Consider the following 15,113-nt stretch of genomic DNA (forward strand, 5'->3'; position numbering starts at 1 on the left):
TGATGGAGGAATTAAGATATTCCCAGATAAACAAAGCTGGCAGGGTGGAGGGTGGGTTCATTACCAGTACAGATGCCCTGAAAAAAATTCTTTGCTAAAGAGAGTCCTGCAGATTAAAATGCTTGCAGTCTTTCACCACTGAGTACAATGTTTGCAGTGGGTTTTTCAAATATGAAAGATGAAAAGAATTCTGTAAATGGGTGACAGTGATGGTTGCACAACAATATGAATGTACTTAATACCACTGATATGGAGGGGTGCTTAGGTGGCCCAGTTGGCTAATAATCATCTGCCTTCAGCTCAGGCCATGATCCTGGGGTCCTGAGATTGAGCCTTATATGGGCTTTCTGCTTGATTGGGAGGAGCTTGCTTCTTCTGTCCCTGTGGCTCCCTCTTGCTCTCTAATAAATAAATAAAATCTTTAGAAAAAATATCACTGATATGTAAACTTAAAAATGGTTTCTAAGAAGATAAATTTTTACATTATGTGTATTTTGCCACAACTAAAAAACAATTGGAAAACATGTATGACCTCAAAACAATTACGCCAATGCATCAAAGACAAATTGAAACATATTCTACAAAATAACTAGCTTCCTTTCTTCTAAAATGCCACATTCATGAGAGACAGTCTGTGGGGCTACTCCAGATTAAAAGAGACTGAAGGCAATGTGAAATCCTGGACTGGCCAAAGGACCTATTTTTGTTTTTCCCATAAAGAACATTATTGGGGCAATTGGCAAAATATAATTAAGGTCTGCAGATTAATTGATACTAGTTTTATGTTAATATTCATTTTCTGATATAGTTCACTGTATTATGGTAATGTTTTTGTTCTTAGGAAAAATATTTAGTGTTATAAAATGTTTGTATTTAGAGGTGAAAGAGGCATGACAGAAACTTCTTTTGAAATGATTCATAGGGACACCTGGGTGGCTCACTGGTTGAGCATCTGCCTTTGGCTCAGGTTGTGATCTTGCAATCCTGGGATTGAGTCCCACATCAGGCTCCCCGGCAGGAGCCTGTTTCTCCCTCTGCCTGTGTCTCCACCTCTCCCTCTGTGTCTCTTACAAATAAATAAATAAAATTTTTTAAAAATGTAAAAAAGAAACGATTCATAAAAACTAATTACATAGAAAGAAAAATGGTAAAGCAAATATAGTAGGTAAAAATATTAAGAATGGGGGATCTGGTAAAGGTATATGGGAAACTATTACTGAAATTTTCTTAAGTCTGAAATGATTTGAAAATAATGTAAAATAAACAAAACAAAAAAACCTCAAAATAGAAATAGAATAAGGGCACCACAGTCAGATATTAGGGTATGGTTGAAAAGGCTCATTAAGGTAACTTTAAGTATGCTCCTCTGTTTAAGATTGCCAGTAAAATGAAAATATATCAAGTCATACTTTAGATAGACTAATGATCAAATGATTTGAGATTCAATACTCAGATGTTTTGTGAAACTTAAATAGTACAAAAGCACTGGGTAACCCCTAATGTTTAACTACTACGTCTGTGGGAGTTGTTTAACTTGTCTCTTGCATAGGCAGTAGGCTCCCAGAGGACAAGGACAATGTTATATTCATCTTAGTAGCTACATGATTAGAACAATTAACAAAAAACTGAATGAACACCAATCCCTCCAAAGCACCTATGTATGTGAGTATGTGCAAAGATTTTTACAGGCACAAATTAGTTATAAAGCATTTTCAACAATACCTTAATTACATAACATAAATCCCCACAATTGGTAGAAACAGAGGTCTAACGCACCTGGGTTTTAAAGCATAGGATTTACTCTGAGGTGAAAAAAGACATTTAATAGGTCAGTATCTATGTGGAGAAATGGGACTATGAGACGCTGAGTCATTTCTCCAGTATCACACAGCCAGAAAGGAGTGAGACCAGGAAGAGGCAGTCAGGTCTCATTATAAAGTCTATGCTCTTCGTGCAATTTCAAGCAGCCATTATGCCTTTTTCTGTACCGCTGTAAGAAGTGTAAATCCTATTGTGGAGGGCTTTCATAAAACATAAAGGATCAATAAAAACGTATAAAAAGTATGAAGTATAAAAGTATAAAAAAACACTAAAAAGTATACAATTTCTACAAATAATCAGACAAATAAATAGACCTTTAAATAGGCTGTCTAATTTGCCTAATCTCAAACTCATTTTCAAATAGTCAGGGAGGCATTATCCCCCACTTCAACTGATGAAGGAGTATAAAATGTAGAATTAAATAACTTGTTTGAATTGCAAAGGTAAGACTAGATTCCAAATCTTATGCCTTCAACTTCTATTACATCTTGATGCATCTAAAATGTACAGTAGTAGATATTTAGAAGAAAAATTATTTCCATTTAAAATGTTAAAGTTGGGTTATATATTAAGTACGGCTTTCAAATTTATTTGAGGATAATATTTTGATCAGTATGTCCATGTTATACTTGATGAATCAGAACACACTTTACTGATTCTGGAAAATGAGGCATAACTATAGGCTTTTCACATTATACATCATAAGTCATTAATCTACCCTGCATGGACTTTCATAGTGTATCTAAAACTTAAAATGAGGCAAAGTAGAATAAATAAGCCTTTCTCTTGTGGACATATCTTCATTTGTTCTTCTAACTGGTTTCCTGGCTTACTGTCTCAACGAAATATGAGATAACACTAATAATATGAATAGCCAAGGTCATCATGTGCCAGTTACACATATGTTATTATTCTTCCAACATCTCAAACTAGTACTATCATTTTCAGTGATACAGATGAGTAAACAGCTCAGAGTGGTTAAGGAAACTGCTCAGAGTTACACAGCTGGTAGAGGACAGGAATTCCAAACCAGATCAATCTACCTCTAAGACCTCTCACTTATAACTACAAGGCTATGTAATGTCTGAACAATTTCTAAATCTAGTGTGATGTTGTTAAGGGATGCCTGGAGTAAGGAAGTCAGAAGAGGTTCCTTATGGAATACAAGAAAGGAAACTACTACAAAATTCCAAAGGATTTTAGGAAACTATTTGAACATTAAACGATTAATTGAAATGAGAGTAGAATAAACCTCCAAATCCCCTACTTAAAAAAAATATTGTACTACTAAATCCTAGATGCTTGGAGAGATATTATGTTATTATAATATTACCAAAACACACAGGCTACTTACTTAGAATTGTATTTTACTTATAAATTGAATTTCTTCTCTGGATCTATTCAGTTCTTGTTGGCTTTCAATGATTAACTTTTAATGATTTTCATAAATGGCGAAAGATTATGTGGAAGTAGTAATATAATAACATATACTGAAGTCTTAGTATAGGATCTGTAATTTCCTCTAGAATCCTATTTTGTATAATGTTCCTATTGATTTTCATTTTTAGGAGAGGGGAAAGGCATTGAGAAAGTAATCACAATTGATATCTCATTTTACTCCCAATGGAACTTACGTAATATTCATACTATTTTTATTTATATCTTATGCACAGATCAGTAATAGTAAAAATAGCTAAAGATGGATTTATTTATACTTTAAATGAGACTGAGATTGTTTACAACAGAGATCTGAGTTGTTATATGCAAAAATACTATCATTATTTTGATTTTGATAATACTATCATTAACTACCCTATCAACTAGGGTAGGGTAGGATAGGGTAGTTAATGTCTTAATAAGTCATCCCTTGGAACTACTGAAGCTCTGAAACTACAGAATCTCTGACAAGTGTCTAGCATTTCATTTTATTTTTTGATTGTCACATGTTACCTTTTAATTTTTTTTCAAATTTGTATTTAAATTCTACTTGTTAATATACAGTACAGTATTGGTTTCAGGAGTAAAATTCAGTGATTAATCACTTACATATAATACCCAGTGCTCATCATAACAAGTGCTACCCTTAATAATCATACCCATCTAGCCCATCCCCCACCCACCTCCTTCCATCAACCTTCAGTTTGTTCTCTATCTTTAAGAATCTCATGTTAAAAAAAAAAAAAAGAAAAGAAAAAAGAATCTCACATGGTTTTTTTTTTCCCCCCTCTCTTCCCCCACCCCTTCATATGTTCATCTGTCTTATTTCTTAAATTCTACATAGGAGTGAAATCATATGGTATGTCTTTTTCTGACTTATTTCACTTAGCATAATGTACTCTAGCTCCAACCATATTGTTGCAAATGGCAAGATTTCATTCTTTTTGATATTGAGTAATATTCCAGTATGCGTGTATGTATACATACATGTAACCTTTTTTAAAATAAACTTTTTATTTTAGAATAATTTTAGATTTACAGAAAAGTTACAGCGATAGCACAAAGAGCTTCCAAATACTTTACACATACAGGCTCTTATTTTTAACTAATAAATGTATTTTCTAATCAAATGATAGAAAAATATTTCCAAGAAGATAAATATATATTGGGAGATAAAAAGTTACATAAATGACACATCCAGTATATGACAAGATTTTTATTATCTTTAGAAATTAAACAAAATTTCCTAAAGCAACTAAAAACTGGTTCAAACAGATTTACATGTACAAAAGGCATGGTAAGCAGTCTAAGGAGGTTCATTATGAAGTTTAGAATATGTACTATTTCAGTTAACCTAAAAAGTGGCACATATTGAACCCATTTTATATTAAATCCCAAATACTTAATTCCCTAAAAACCCCAGTGAAGCTCAATCACTAAATCTAACAAAGAAATAGTTAAAACAGTTTGAAAAGAATACAAATGAAATATTAAAAGCAAATGAAATTTTTATAAAGAAAAAAGAAACTAATAAAAACCTGTGGTATGGTGGGTAGGATGACAGTATTCTCAGCAGGGACTGGCAGGACAGGGATCACAGGGACAGTGGGAGAAGAGGGAGGTACAGCTTCTGTTGGCTAAAAATCATCAACGACAAAAAATCAGGAAAAATACCAAATAAAAGAAAAACACAGAACAGAAAATTTTGTCATAAATTATAGTTTTTAGAAATAAAATTGAGAAGTAGGTAAAATATTGTTACTTCAATGTAAATGAGAAAATGCTCTCCAGAAATTTTAGAAATTATACCATTAATAATTTTAGTAACTGTAATTCAAATGAATGACTACTTTTATGTTTAAATGAAAATAATAAAAGATAATGACTTAGAATATTTCTCCTCTAGGAGACAAAACACTCACTTCATAGACTACAAAATATTTTTCCAGTATTCAGAATAATTTCCTCCTTGCAGTCAAGGAATCAAAAGCAATTTTATAAGCCCATCAGGCAGGCAACCTAGGCTTAGAAATTCACAAAAAATTCAAAGGACTTAAAAACTGAATCTATTATCATTTTTTAAAACCTATGCTATTGACCTCTATTGTCAACAATTGTAATAACCTGCCTTAAAATTGCCTTTAAAGTGGTGCCTGAGAGGCACAAAGAGCTAAGTGCCAACCCTTGGTTTCAGCTCAGGTAGTGATCTCAGGGTTGTGGGATCAAGTCCTGCACTCAGTGTGGAGCCTGTTTAAGTTTCTCCCTCCCTCTCCTGTTGTTCCCCTCCCACTGCGTGCACATTCTGTTTCTCAAATAAATAAATATTTTAAAACAATTGTCTTTAAAGTCATTAATACAACTAATAGTCACTGAGTTAACTATTATGTGCCAGATATATTCTAGAAAAAATTTCAGAAAGAACTCCAGTGACATAATTGAAACTAAGAGGCTTTGAGTTTTACAGTCTATCTGGCTTGACTCAATTAATTTTACAAAGATTCAAATGGAAAACAGAAGAAGTGTTTCATAACTTGTTCTCATCTCTAAGTTGAATTAATTCATAAACATTTATATACCAATAACATGTCCTACATGCACAAGAAAAACATTAATATCAAATTGATAACAGGACAAGGTACATTTAAAAAGACTTAAAACAGAAGAACAAATCTGTTGAACTCAAAACTATGCTTTTCCTAATGAAAGAAATACAAAATAACATTACAATGTTGACCTTCTTGGTCTATCAAATCAATCAAAATTTATCAAAAATGTATGGATTCTCTTCAACAATGGTGTTGGGACAACTGGATACCCACATGCAAAAAAATGGAAGTTATTACCACTCTCACATCATATACAAAAACTAATGAGAAATTAATCAATAACTGAAATATAAATATAAATATATATGTAACTGAAATATTAAATGCTAGCACCATACTCTTAGAATTCATAAAACCAGAAAACATGGGGGTAAATCTTCATGACCTTGGATTTGACAGTGGATTCTTAAATATCATATCAAAAGTGTAAGTGACAAGAATAAATGAAATGGACTTCATCAGAATGAAAATGTTTTGTGCACCAACGGATGTTTATCAAGAAAGTGCAAAGACAACCTACAAAATGGGAGAAAATAGCCAGACTATATAAAGAACTCTTAAAACTCAACAACAAAAAGACAATTAAAAAATGGGCAAAGGACTTGAGTAGACATTTCTCTAAAGGAGATACACAAATGGCCAATAAGCACATGAAAAGATACCCAACAAATTATTATTCATTAGAGAAATTCAAATAAATGTACAATATATATCATTTCACACCTACTAGGTGGCTGTAATAATAATTAAAAAAAAAGGAATAGAAAGAAACAAGTGTTAGGAGGTGCAGAGACCTAAAATCCTCAAAAACTGCTGATAGGAATGGAAAATGGTGTAAACTGCTATGGAGAACAGTTGGACCGTTCCTTAAAAAAGCTAATCATAGTATTACCATATGACCCAGCAATTCTACTCCTGAGTATATATACTCGAAAGAACTGAAAACAGGGATGTGAATACGTTACATCACAATGTTCACTGATGCATTATTTATAACAGCCAAAAAGGTAGAAACAACCTAAGTGTCCATCAACAGACAAATGGACCAACAAAATGTGGTATATTCATAACAATGAATACTATTCAGCCATAAAGAGGAATGAAATTCTGACACACGCTACAACATGGATGTATACTGAAAACATAATGTTTTCAAGTGAAATTAATCAGACATAAAGGGACAATACTGTATGATTCCCCTTATATGAAATATTTACAATAGTTATATTCATAGAGATAGAATAGCAGTTACCAGGCTAGAAGAAAGGAGCATGGAAAGTTATTATTTAATGGTTATTGAATCTGTCAGAGGTAATAAAAAGGTTTGGGAAACCTAATAGTGATGGCTGCAATATTGTGAATGCAATTAATGCCACAGAATTATACATTAAAGAAGGTTAAAATGGCAAATTTTATATTATATATATCTTACCACAATAAAAAACTCAAAGTCAATTTTAATGTATGGAAACAGATCCTTTCCCATTGCTGTTGGATATATAAATTCATACAAGCTTTTAGAAAAGCAATTTAGCAGTAATTATCTACCACCTTAAAAATGTCTAAGCTCTTAGACTTAACTCTGAAAACCTACCCTAAGTGAATGATTTAAAAAACCAGTGTTCTAATAGTCTCAAAACACTCTACTGACCACTGTTTATACTTCTGGAAATGTCAAATATCCTATATATCCAAAGGTACTGGAATGATTAAATTTATAAATAATTATAATTACATAAGATTAAGTATTATACAATAATTAAAAATCATCTGTAAGAAGGGGTCTATAGGTCTGGCTTGGGACTCTAGTCACTAATTACATATTGTTTCCATTAAAACAAAATCTTTAAATTCTATATTATGAGTTTAAAATAAAGCACTTAAACGTCAACTAAATTTCAGTGGAATACTTATATCACTTTTAAAAAATGTTTGAAAACCCAGAGGTTCTGACTCCAGATTATAACAAAGTGTGAGAAAAGGAGTTTTAAAAGAACCGCCGAGGGCAGCCCCGGTGGCGCAGCGGTTTAGCGCCGCCTGCAGCCCAGGGCGTGATCCTGTAGACCCTGGATAGATTCCCACATCGGGCTCCCTGCATGGAGCCTGCTTCTCCCTCTGCCTGTGTCTCTGCCTCTCTCTCTCTCTCTCTCTCTCTCTCTCTCTCTGTCTCTATGAATAAATAAAATCTTTAAAAAAATAAAAATAAAAGAACCGCTGAAAATGAAATGAATCCCATCTCTACCTTAAACAATACTTAAGATTAACTGCAGACTACTGACATAATTGAGAGAAGTACAAAAAGTACATTTCTAGAAGACAATAATGACAGAGTATCATTAAGACCTCGGTGGAGATAAAGACTTGAACAGGAAGGTACAGATTGCTGAAGCCAAGCAGGGTGAGGAGAGTGTCAATATCCAGGCAGTAGAAAGATGACAGCAGTCTAGCTCAGGGTGCTTGGAGCCTAAGCAGGATGAGGAAGGTGTCCATACGGGCAGAGCAAGTGGCAGCACCCTGATGTGTTTTGTTGGAACCTAAATGTGGCAGGAGTAGTCATCGAGCATGAAATGTAGGGACCTTAGTGGAGTAGAAAGGTCATTGTTGGAGCCTGAGCAGAGTAAGGTGGGTGTCCACCAAGAGCAATGGTGATGGGAGATTGCTTACATACAGGAGGTTTTGATCTAATAAATACATATATAAAGGATAAATGGGGACAAGATTCCTCATGTCAGAGATAGGAGTTAAAAATATAGAAAGGGGAAAAAATTAGCAATGATACCTATGGTTCTAGAATACAACTGGAGGTATGAGTATTAATGCATAATTTTCAATATATGTAAATAGACAAAGGAACACAGATATAATTGTGTGTTTATATGTACATATATTCCTTAGTTCTACCCACAAAGATCTGGGGGCAGTAACATATCAATAGTATGAACACACCTAGCATTCAGATCATGGTTTCTAAATACCCGTTCTTTAAAATTTTTTTTTTAAATTTTTTATTTATTTATGATAGTCACAGAGAGAGAGAGAGAGAGGCAGAGACACAGGCGGAGGGAGAAGCAGGCTCCATGCACCGGGAGCCTGATGTGGGATTCGATCCCGGGTCTCCAGGATCACGCCCTGGGCCAAAGGCAGGCGCCAAACCGCTGCGCCACCCAGGGATCCCCCCATTCTTTAATAAAAAAACAAAAAACAAAAAGCAGGAGTCTTTGGAGAAATGGCTGATTCCAGTGCTAGAGCTTATCAAGTGCAATATAAACCTAAAATATCCTGCTGTACCAGAAAATATAGAAGTGCTCAAGGAATAATGAGGGCATGACAAAGACACAGAAGTTAGTTTGAAGGGTTTTTAATCAGTCAAGACCGATTTGAGATTTGAGATTCAAAATAATTCAAAATAAAGATAACAATGGCATACACTAAATAAAAACAGGATTCCAAGAGTCCATACTGATTTAATAATTATAAGAATAAATGAAAAGAGAAAGCATTTCCTTATAGTAGAATGCCAACTAAAAGATGTAGAAGGAATTATGGAATTACAAAATCATAATTTGGCAACCATCATAGTAATAAAATGCATTCAAAAAATGTCAATAGATGTAAAAATTCCACTGTTGCTAAATGAATCTTCCATTTCATTCCAGTGGTTGAAAGTTTAAATAGGACATAATGACCCACACAAGTATCTCTTAAAAACAGTTATTAATTATAGTGAAGAAGCCTAGCAGATACTATTTTAAAGTTAACAGTACCAGAAATTGGGCAAATTAAAATCATGCTACCCGACAGGATATAATAAGGACATATCACTTCTGAGAAATTCCAATCAAAGATGCATACCTTGAATCCAATCACGAACATGAGACAAACTCAAATTGACTGATACACTACAAAATAACTGGCTGCAGTCATCCGAAGTATCAAAGAAAAAAAAAGCCTGAAGTTTATCATTATTTTTTATAACTTCACTTTTTTAAAAACAGCTTTATTGAGGTATAATACAAAGAACTTCACATATTCAATGTATACAACTTCATGAGTTTGGACATATGCATGAACTTGTGAAACCATCACTACAATTAAGGTAACGGATAGATCTATCACCTCAAAAGTTTCCTTATGCCTCTTTAGTAGGGTCAGATATTAGCCGATTAATAATCTATTTTAACATAAAAATAAGACAGAGCTAAACGCTTATATTCAATTTCAAGGTCAAGCACAAAAACTTCCTCCACTAGGCAGCTGCTCTCCAAAACCCTTTATGATAAACTATAAATCTTCTAATATTACATTTAAACCTTACTGCAACCTTGGCCCTAAGCCTCAACTAAAAATCTATTTTTTTAGATAAGGATCTGAATACCATTTAAAAAAATCCTAAAACAACTTATGCCATCTTAATCCACCCCAATCTCTATAGGACAATGAGCAAGGACTTTGCAAAAGAACATATGCTTCTGCCAGTTTCTTAAGAAAGGCAAATCTTGTTGAGAAAGTCTTCAAAAACAAATACGTATAACTTCCTAGTCACAGCTGATAACTAATTCAGGTGACAAAGAATTATAGAACAACAAAATAATTCATTTAGTTCATTTGAAACAAAAATACAGCCCTTAACAAAATAGGTAATCAAATGAAGGCTGAGTGATGCAGAACAGCATAGATGTTAGATTTGATAAGAGTAAAATGAAGAGGTAAGAGGATATTTTAAGCGCAGAGTAAAATTCTGGAGAGTTGAAGACTCTAAATTGGAAAATGTCACGCTTTAGATTCTAATATAAATAATGAGGTAGCAAATTACAGTAACCATTATATTTGGGTTATTACAGACAAGGAGGAATTCAGCATAAGCTTTTTAAATCTGAAAAATCTCATATACATATTTCATTAGACAATGGTGACTATTATACCAGCATCCTATTCCTGCTCCATTTGTATCACTCAGTAAGATCAGCTCGAAAGACTTTTTTTAAAAATCAAGACCATGTGACTAACAACAGTCTCAGTTGTTTCTATCCATAGCAACACCATGGCATCATTAGCCTCTGAGGCTGCCTTCAGAGACTTGTTTCCATGACAACAGAGGCTATAATATTAACAGTGTCTCAAAGAACATTGCAGAAAATTGTAAATTTCTGTAAAATAATTGGATTGTACATATTTTAAAAGTACTTGTTCTATGCCAGTATCAAATTGACAGCTGTTGGTAAAGTGTTTTAACAATCATTTTTAGAGATTCTTATTAAATTTCTTCATCGTTTTATATTTTAAATTTAATGTTAAGATCTTAGAATTATGAAATCAGCTTTCAAAACATAACAGATTTTCATTAAAGTGGCCTGAAGCCTTATTAGGTACAGTCACATGCATAATGTGCACTGTACATGAACATTTATGACTATGCACCACCCTCTTTCACTGCCATTCATACAACAATAAATGCCCCTGCCTCTTCCTGAAGAAGGCAAATCCTGCTGAGACACTCTTCAAAAACAAATGACTTATCAACACACACAATTTCTTAGCCACAGGTAATAACCAATCCAGCTGTAGTAACCAACTGAGTATATACTCAGGAACGTATACTGAGTGAGCCCACATTTATTAAATTACATTCTGCTTAAAATAGCTAAAGTGTTCTTTATATGTGCATGTGAATCCTGACTGATACAGAAAGAGACAGAAAGGGCAATTAGGCTGCTGTGATAATCCAGATGAGAGGTCATCAGTGGCTTCAATCAAATTGTAATGATGGTAAAAATGTACATGAGTAGTCAAATCAAGATAGATTTTAAATATATAACCGGTATTATCTAGTGACTAATGGGAAATTGGGAGTGAGGAAGGACTATTAAGAATAACACCCACAATGGCTACTAAAAACGATATTTTACATCATTGTAAGATCCAAACATAAAAGATTTGCAAGGCTATCTGAATACATTTAAAACATTTTCTCACTGAATTATTTATTAAAATGATTTTCATAGCATAAAATGAAACTCTGAAGAAAGATAACTGAAACCATACTACAGGATAACTTATAAATTGTATCTTGTATTAACATGTTATATGAATGAAATAAACTGAGCTTAGAATAAACACAAAGATTCAATAAGGTCTAAATAAATTTATACCATATTCAGGGAAAATAAAATACATGAATTAGGAAATCTTTCGTTAATATCTTAGATAACAAGGAAAAGTAATTACTCTTGTGTCACTATTGGTCAAAAAGTACCATATTTTGTTTTTGCACAGCATAGTTAATATTCTTAATCCAATTTCCTTTGTTTAAAGATCTACTATGCTGTAATGAGATATGTTTCTCTGATCAAATGTCAAAGAAGCTATCTAAGAAGAGGGGAGAAAACAGAAGAGAAACCTGGCAAGCCTACTGCATGTTTATAGAAAGAAAAAATATAGCACAGTAGATTTATCAAAACTCTGCTTGAAAATCACTGTACTCAACAGGGGTCTAGTATCTTCAGAATAAAGGTATTTTTCATTATTTAAGTCTCACTTGATTCAAATGACTTTTTTGGGCCACAGTTACTGCAAAAGACACCTTCAATATAAACTGGTACAGGGGGAAATATTATTTGAACCCACAGCTGCATGTGACATCCATGTCATAATTATCTCAAAAGTATCAATAAACCAGGTAACATTTTCTTTTCAAACCAGGTACATTTTAAAAGAAATCACTAATGGTGTTAAATTACAGAGTTTTGATTTTAAAATAACAAAGGGAGGATCAGAAAATAGATCTAGTGATTAATAATCCTATTATAGAAACATGGGTACAAATTTGTTGCTTCACACAGACAGATCACCTAGTTCATGAATCTATTTCTGCTTGCAAGATTCATGATACTGAGTTAAAGTTTATCATCCTTTTATTATGAAAAGATGGTATTCTATCATCACTCAGCTTGTCACTTTGTACTGGTAGAAGGATGAGTCAACAACCACTAAAAATTTAGAGACCTTAAACTTGGATTTAAAGATATGGTTATGTAATTATAACAAGTAGGTATGAAATTACCAACTGTAATATACTTTAGCCTGATTTTTAAACCAGAAAATGGTTAGAGAAACCGGACTTCATTACTAATTTAAAATGGGCTCTCAATGTTTCCTAGTAATCATGCATTTACCCTATCCTATTCATTCTTCTAGAATTCCCTAATGATTCCTGCCTCTGCTGCCTTCTACTATTCTTCTACCACTTAGCATTTCAGCCCATACTGACCTCCCTGTTGTTCCCCAAACATCCTAAACATGTTCTGGTCTCAGTCTTTTATTTACTACTTCTCTGCCTAGAATGCTCTTGCCTCAGATATCCACATGGCTCAACTCCATTACTTCTTTCATGACTTGCAGATATTGCCAAAAGATTTTTCTATGTGCTTGGGTAGTCACTACCAGTTAGGTGGTGTTCAAAATGTTCTATCACCTGATGAACTTAGAAGTCTCAAAAACATAAAAATGCCAAAAAAGTTGTATTTCATGTTGTTCTCTATTTAGCAACAGCTAACTGCCTAATAATTTCCTATTTGAAAAGAAACACATCTTGCTCAAGTATATCTGCCCAATAGATTTTCATCTTCCTTAAAAAAAAAAAAAAAGATTTTAAGTAATCTCTCCACCTAACATGGAGCTCAAACTCACTACCCAACATCAAGAGTTGCATGCTCTTCCAACTGAGCCAGCCAAGTGTCCTTCATCTCTTTTAAAAATTGTATTAGGAAGTATTTCTCAGGAAGCCTGGATGGCTCAGCGGTTAAGCATCTGAGGCTTAACCTTAGGCTCAGGGCATGATCCTGGAGTCCCGGGATCGAGTTCCACATTGAACTCCCTGCATGGAGCCTGCTACTCCCTCTGCCTCTCTCATGAATAAATAAAGTCTTAAAAAAATAAAACAAAAAGGGCCAGATAATACATATTTTAGACTTTATGGGCCATGTTTTTGTGTTGCAACTATCCAACTTTGTGCTGCAGGAGATTGAAAATAACCATAGGCAATATATAAATAAGCATATCTGTGTTCCAATAAAACTTTATTTATAAAAATACATGGCAGGCCGAATTCGTGCTGACTCCCACTTTGGTGATTTAAAAAAAGAAAAAAAAGGCTGATCAGATTGGTGAATAAAATAGAAAATGACTTCAAGATACTCAGGCTAGTTTTTACTAAGTATAATTGCTTTAATTCTGCTGCAATGCTTAATCTGTGGTAATAAAAATATGCAACTCCTCCCCTAAAAACATGGAAGTGAGACTAAAACAAATAATACATATGGAAGTTTCAAGTTTCATCTATAGTTCTCTAAAATATTTTTATAAAAAAAGGCTTATATAATAAGGCACTGTTCGTATAATCAAAAGAATTTAGGCTCTATACTGTATGTAGCCTTTCAGTTTGGGAAAAGAGACTAAAATGACATGATTTTTGTTCTGCCCCTCTCCAAAATCCTGCTTACAGTATTTAGGATAGATGAAGCAATTAATTCCTAAAATTGGTATGCATCTTGTTTTTCCTCTAGCTTTCCAAATACTTTCAAACTGATTTCTTTTTCAAATTTATAACACTTTGATACATTAGACTGTTCTACCAAGATCAGTCAGATTTAAATACAGAAAAATGATGCTGGGATCTGTTTTGATCCAAATCTCAGATTATAATCTCTAGTTATTCCTCTCAGGACCAACAAAAAATGTGTAAGGCAATTAAATGGTCCCATTTTGTCATAACAATAACTGTTGCACACTTCAGAGTTGCCTGAATCAATAGCTACAGTTTAAATTTCACAAAAACTAAAAAATATTGTCCAGAAGTGGGATTAAATTGGGGTTTACTAAAGAATAAAGAATAAGCAGGACTCCTGTTAAGAGGTAAGGGAGAAAAATCTTTTAAATACATTTAGCTAAAGGCGGAAGAAGTTGTGTGTAGGCTTTCCTAAAATTCCACTGCCTCCAGATGTCATTGCCAGTTGGTTTATACTTGCACAAAAAAGGTCCAGTCTTTTTTGATTGATTTGCATATGCCTGTAAAATTATTACATCAGTTGGTTTATTTAAGGTTTGTTAAATAAGGTGATAATTGTAGGCTACTGTTCTCCACATGGTCTGAACAACTATTTTTACCTTTATAAAAATTCTAAATTTTGATATAAAAATGGAAAACTGAAATGTAATCTAAATTAGAGTGTCAGGAAGTACAAAGAATAAAAC

The 15,113-nt window shown here is 33.3% G+C and overlaps 1 protein-coding gene across 31 annotated transcripts in view; it reads right to left on the bottom strand.

Annotated features, from left to right (window-relative positions):
* Positions 1-15,113, bottom strand: part of DLG1 (discs large MAGUK scaffold protein 1) — a 228,720-nt gene that overhangs the window by 114,143 nt on the left and 99,464 nt on the right. For 17 of the 31 annotated variants that reach the window (XM_072726180.1, XM_025990309.2, XM_025990306.2 and 14 more), the window contains one exon: positions 4,797-4,895. The exons of the other annotated variants lie outside the window; for them this stretch is intronic. In XM_072726180.1, the coding sequence (XP_072582281.1) occupies positions 4,797-4,895 (99 nt within the window). The remainder of the gene's footprint in view (positions 1-4,796; positions 4,896-15,113) is intronic. 31 annotated transcript variants of the gene reach the window in all.

The sequence above is a fragment of the Vulpes vulpes genome, chromosome 1, assembly GCF_048418805.1.
Source record: "Vulpes vulpes isolate BD-2025 chromosome 1, VulVul3, whole genome shotgun sequence".
NCBI lineage: Eukaryota > Metazoa > Chordata > Mammalia > Carnivora > Canidae > Vulpes > Vulpes vulpes.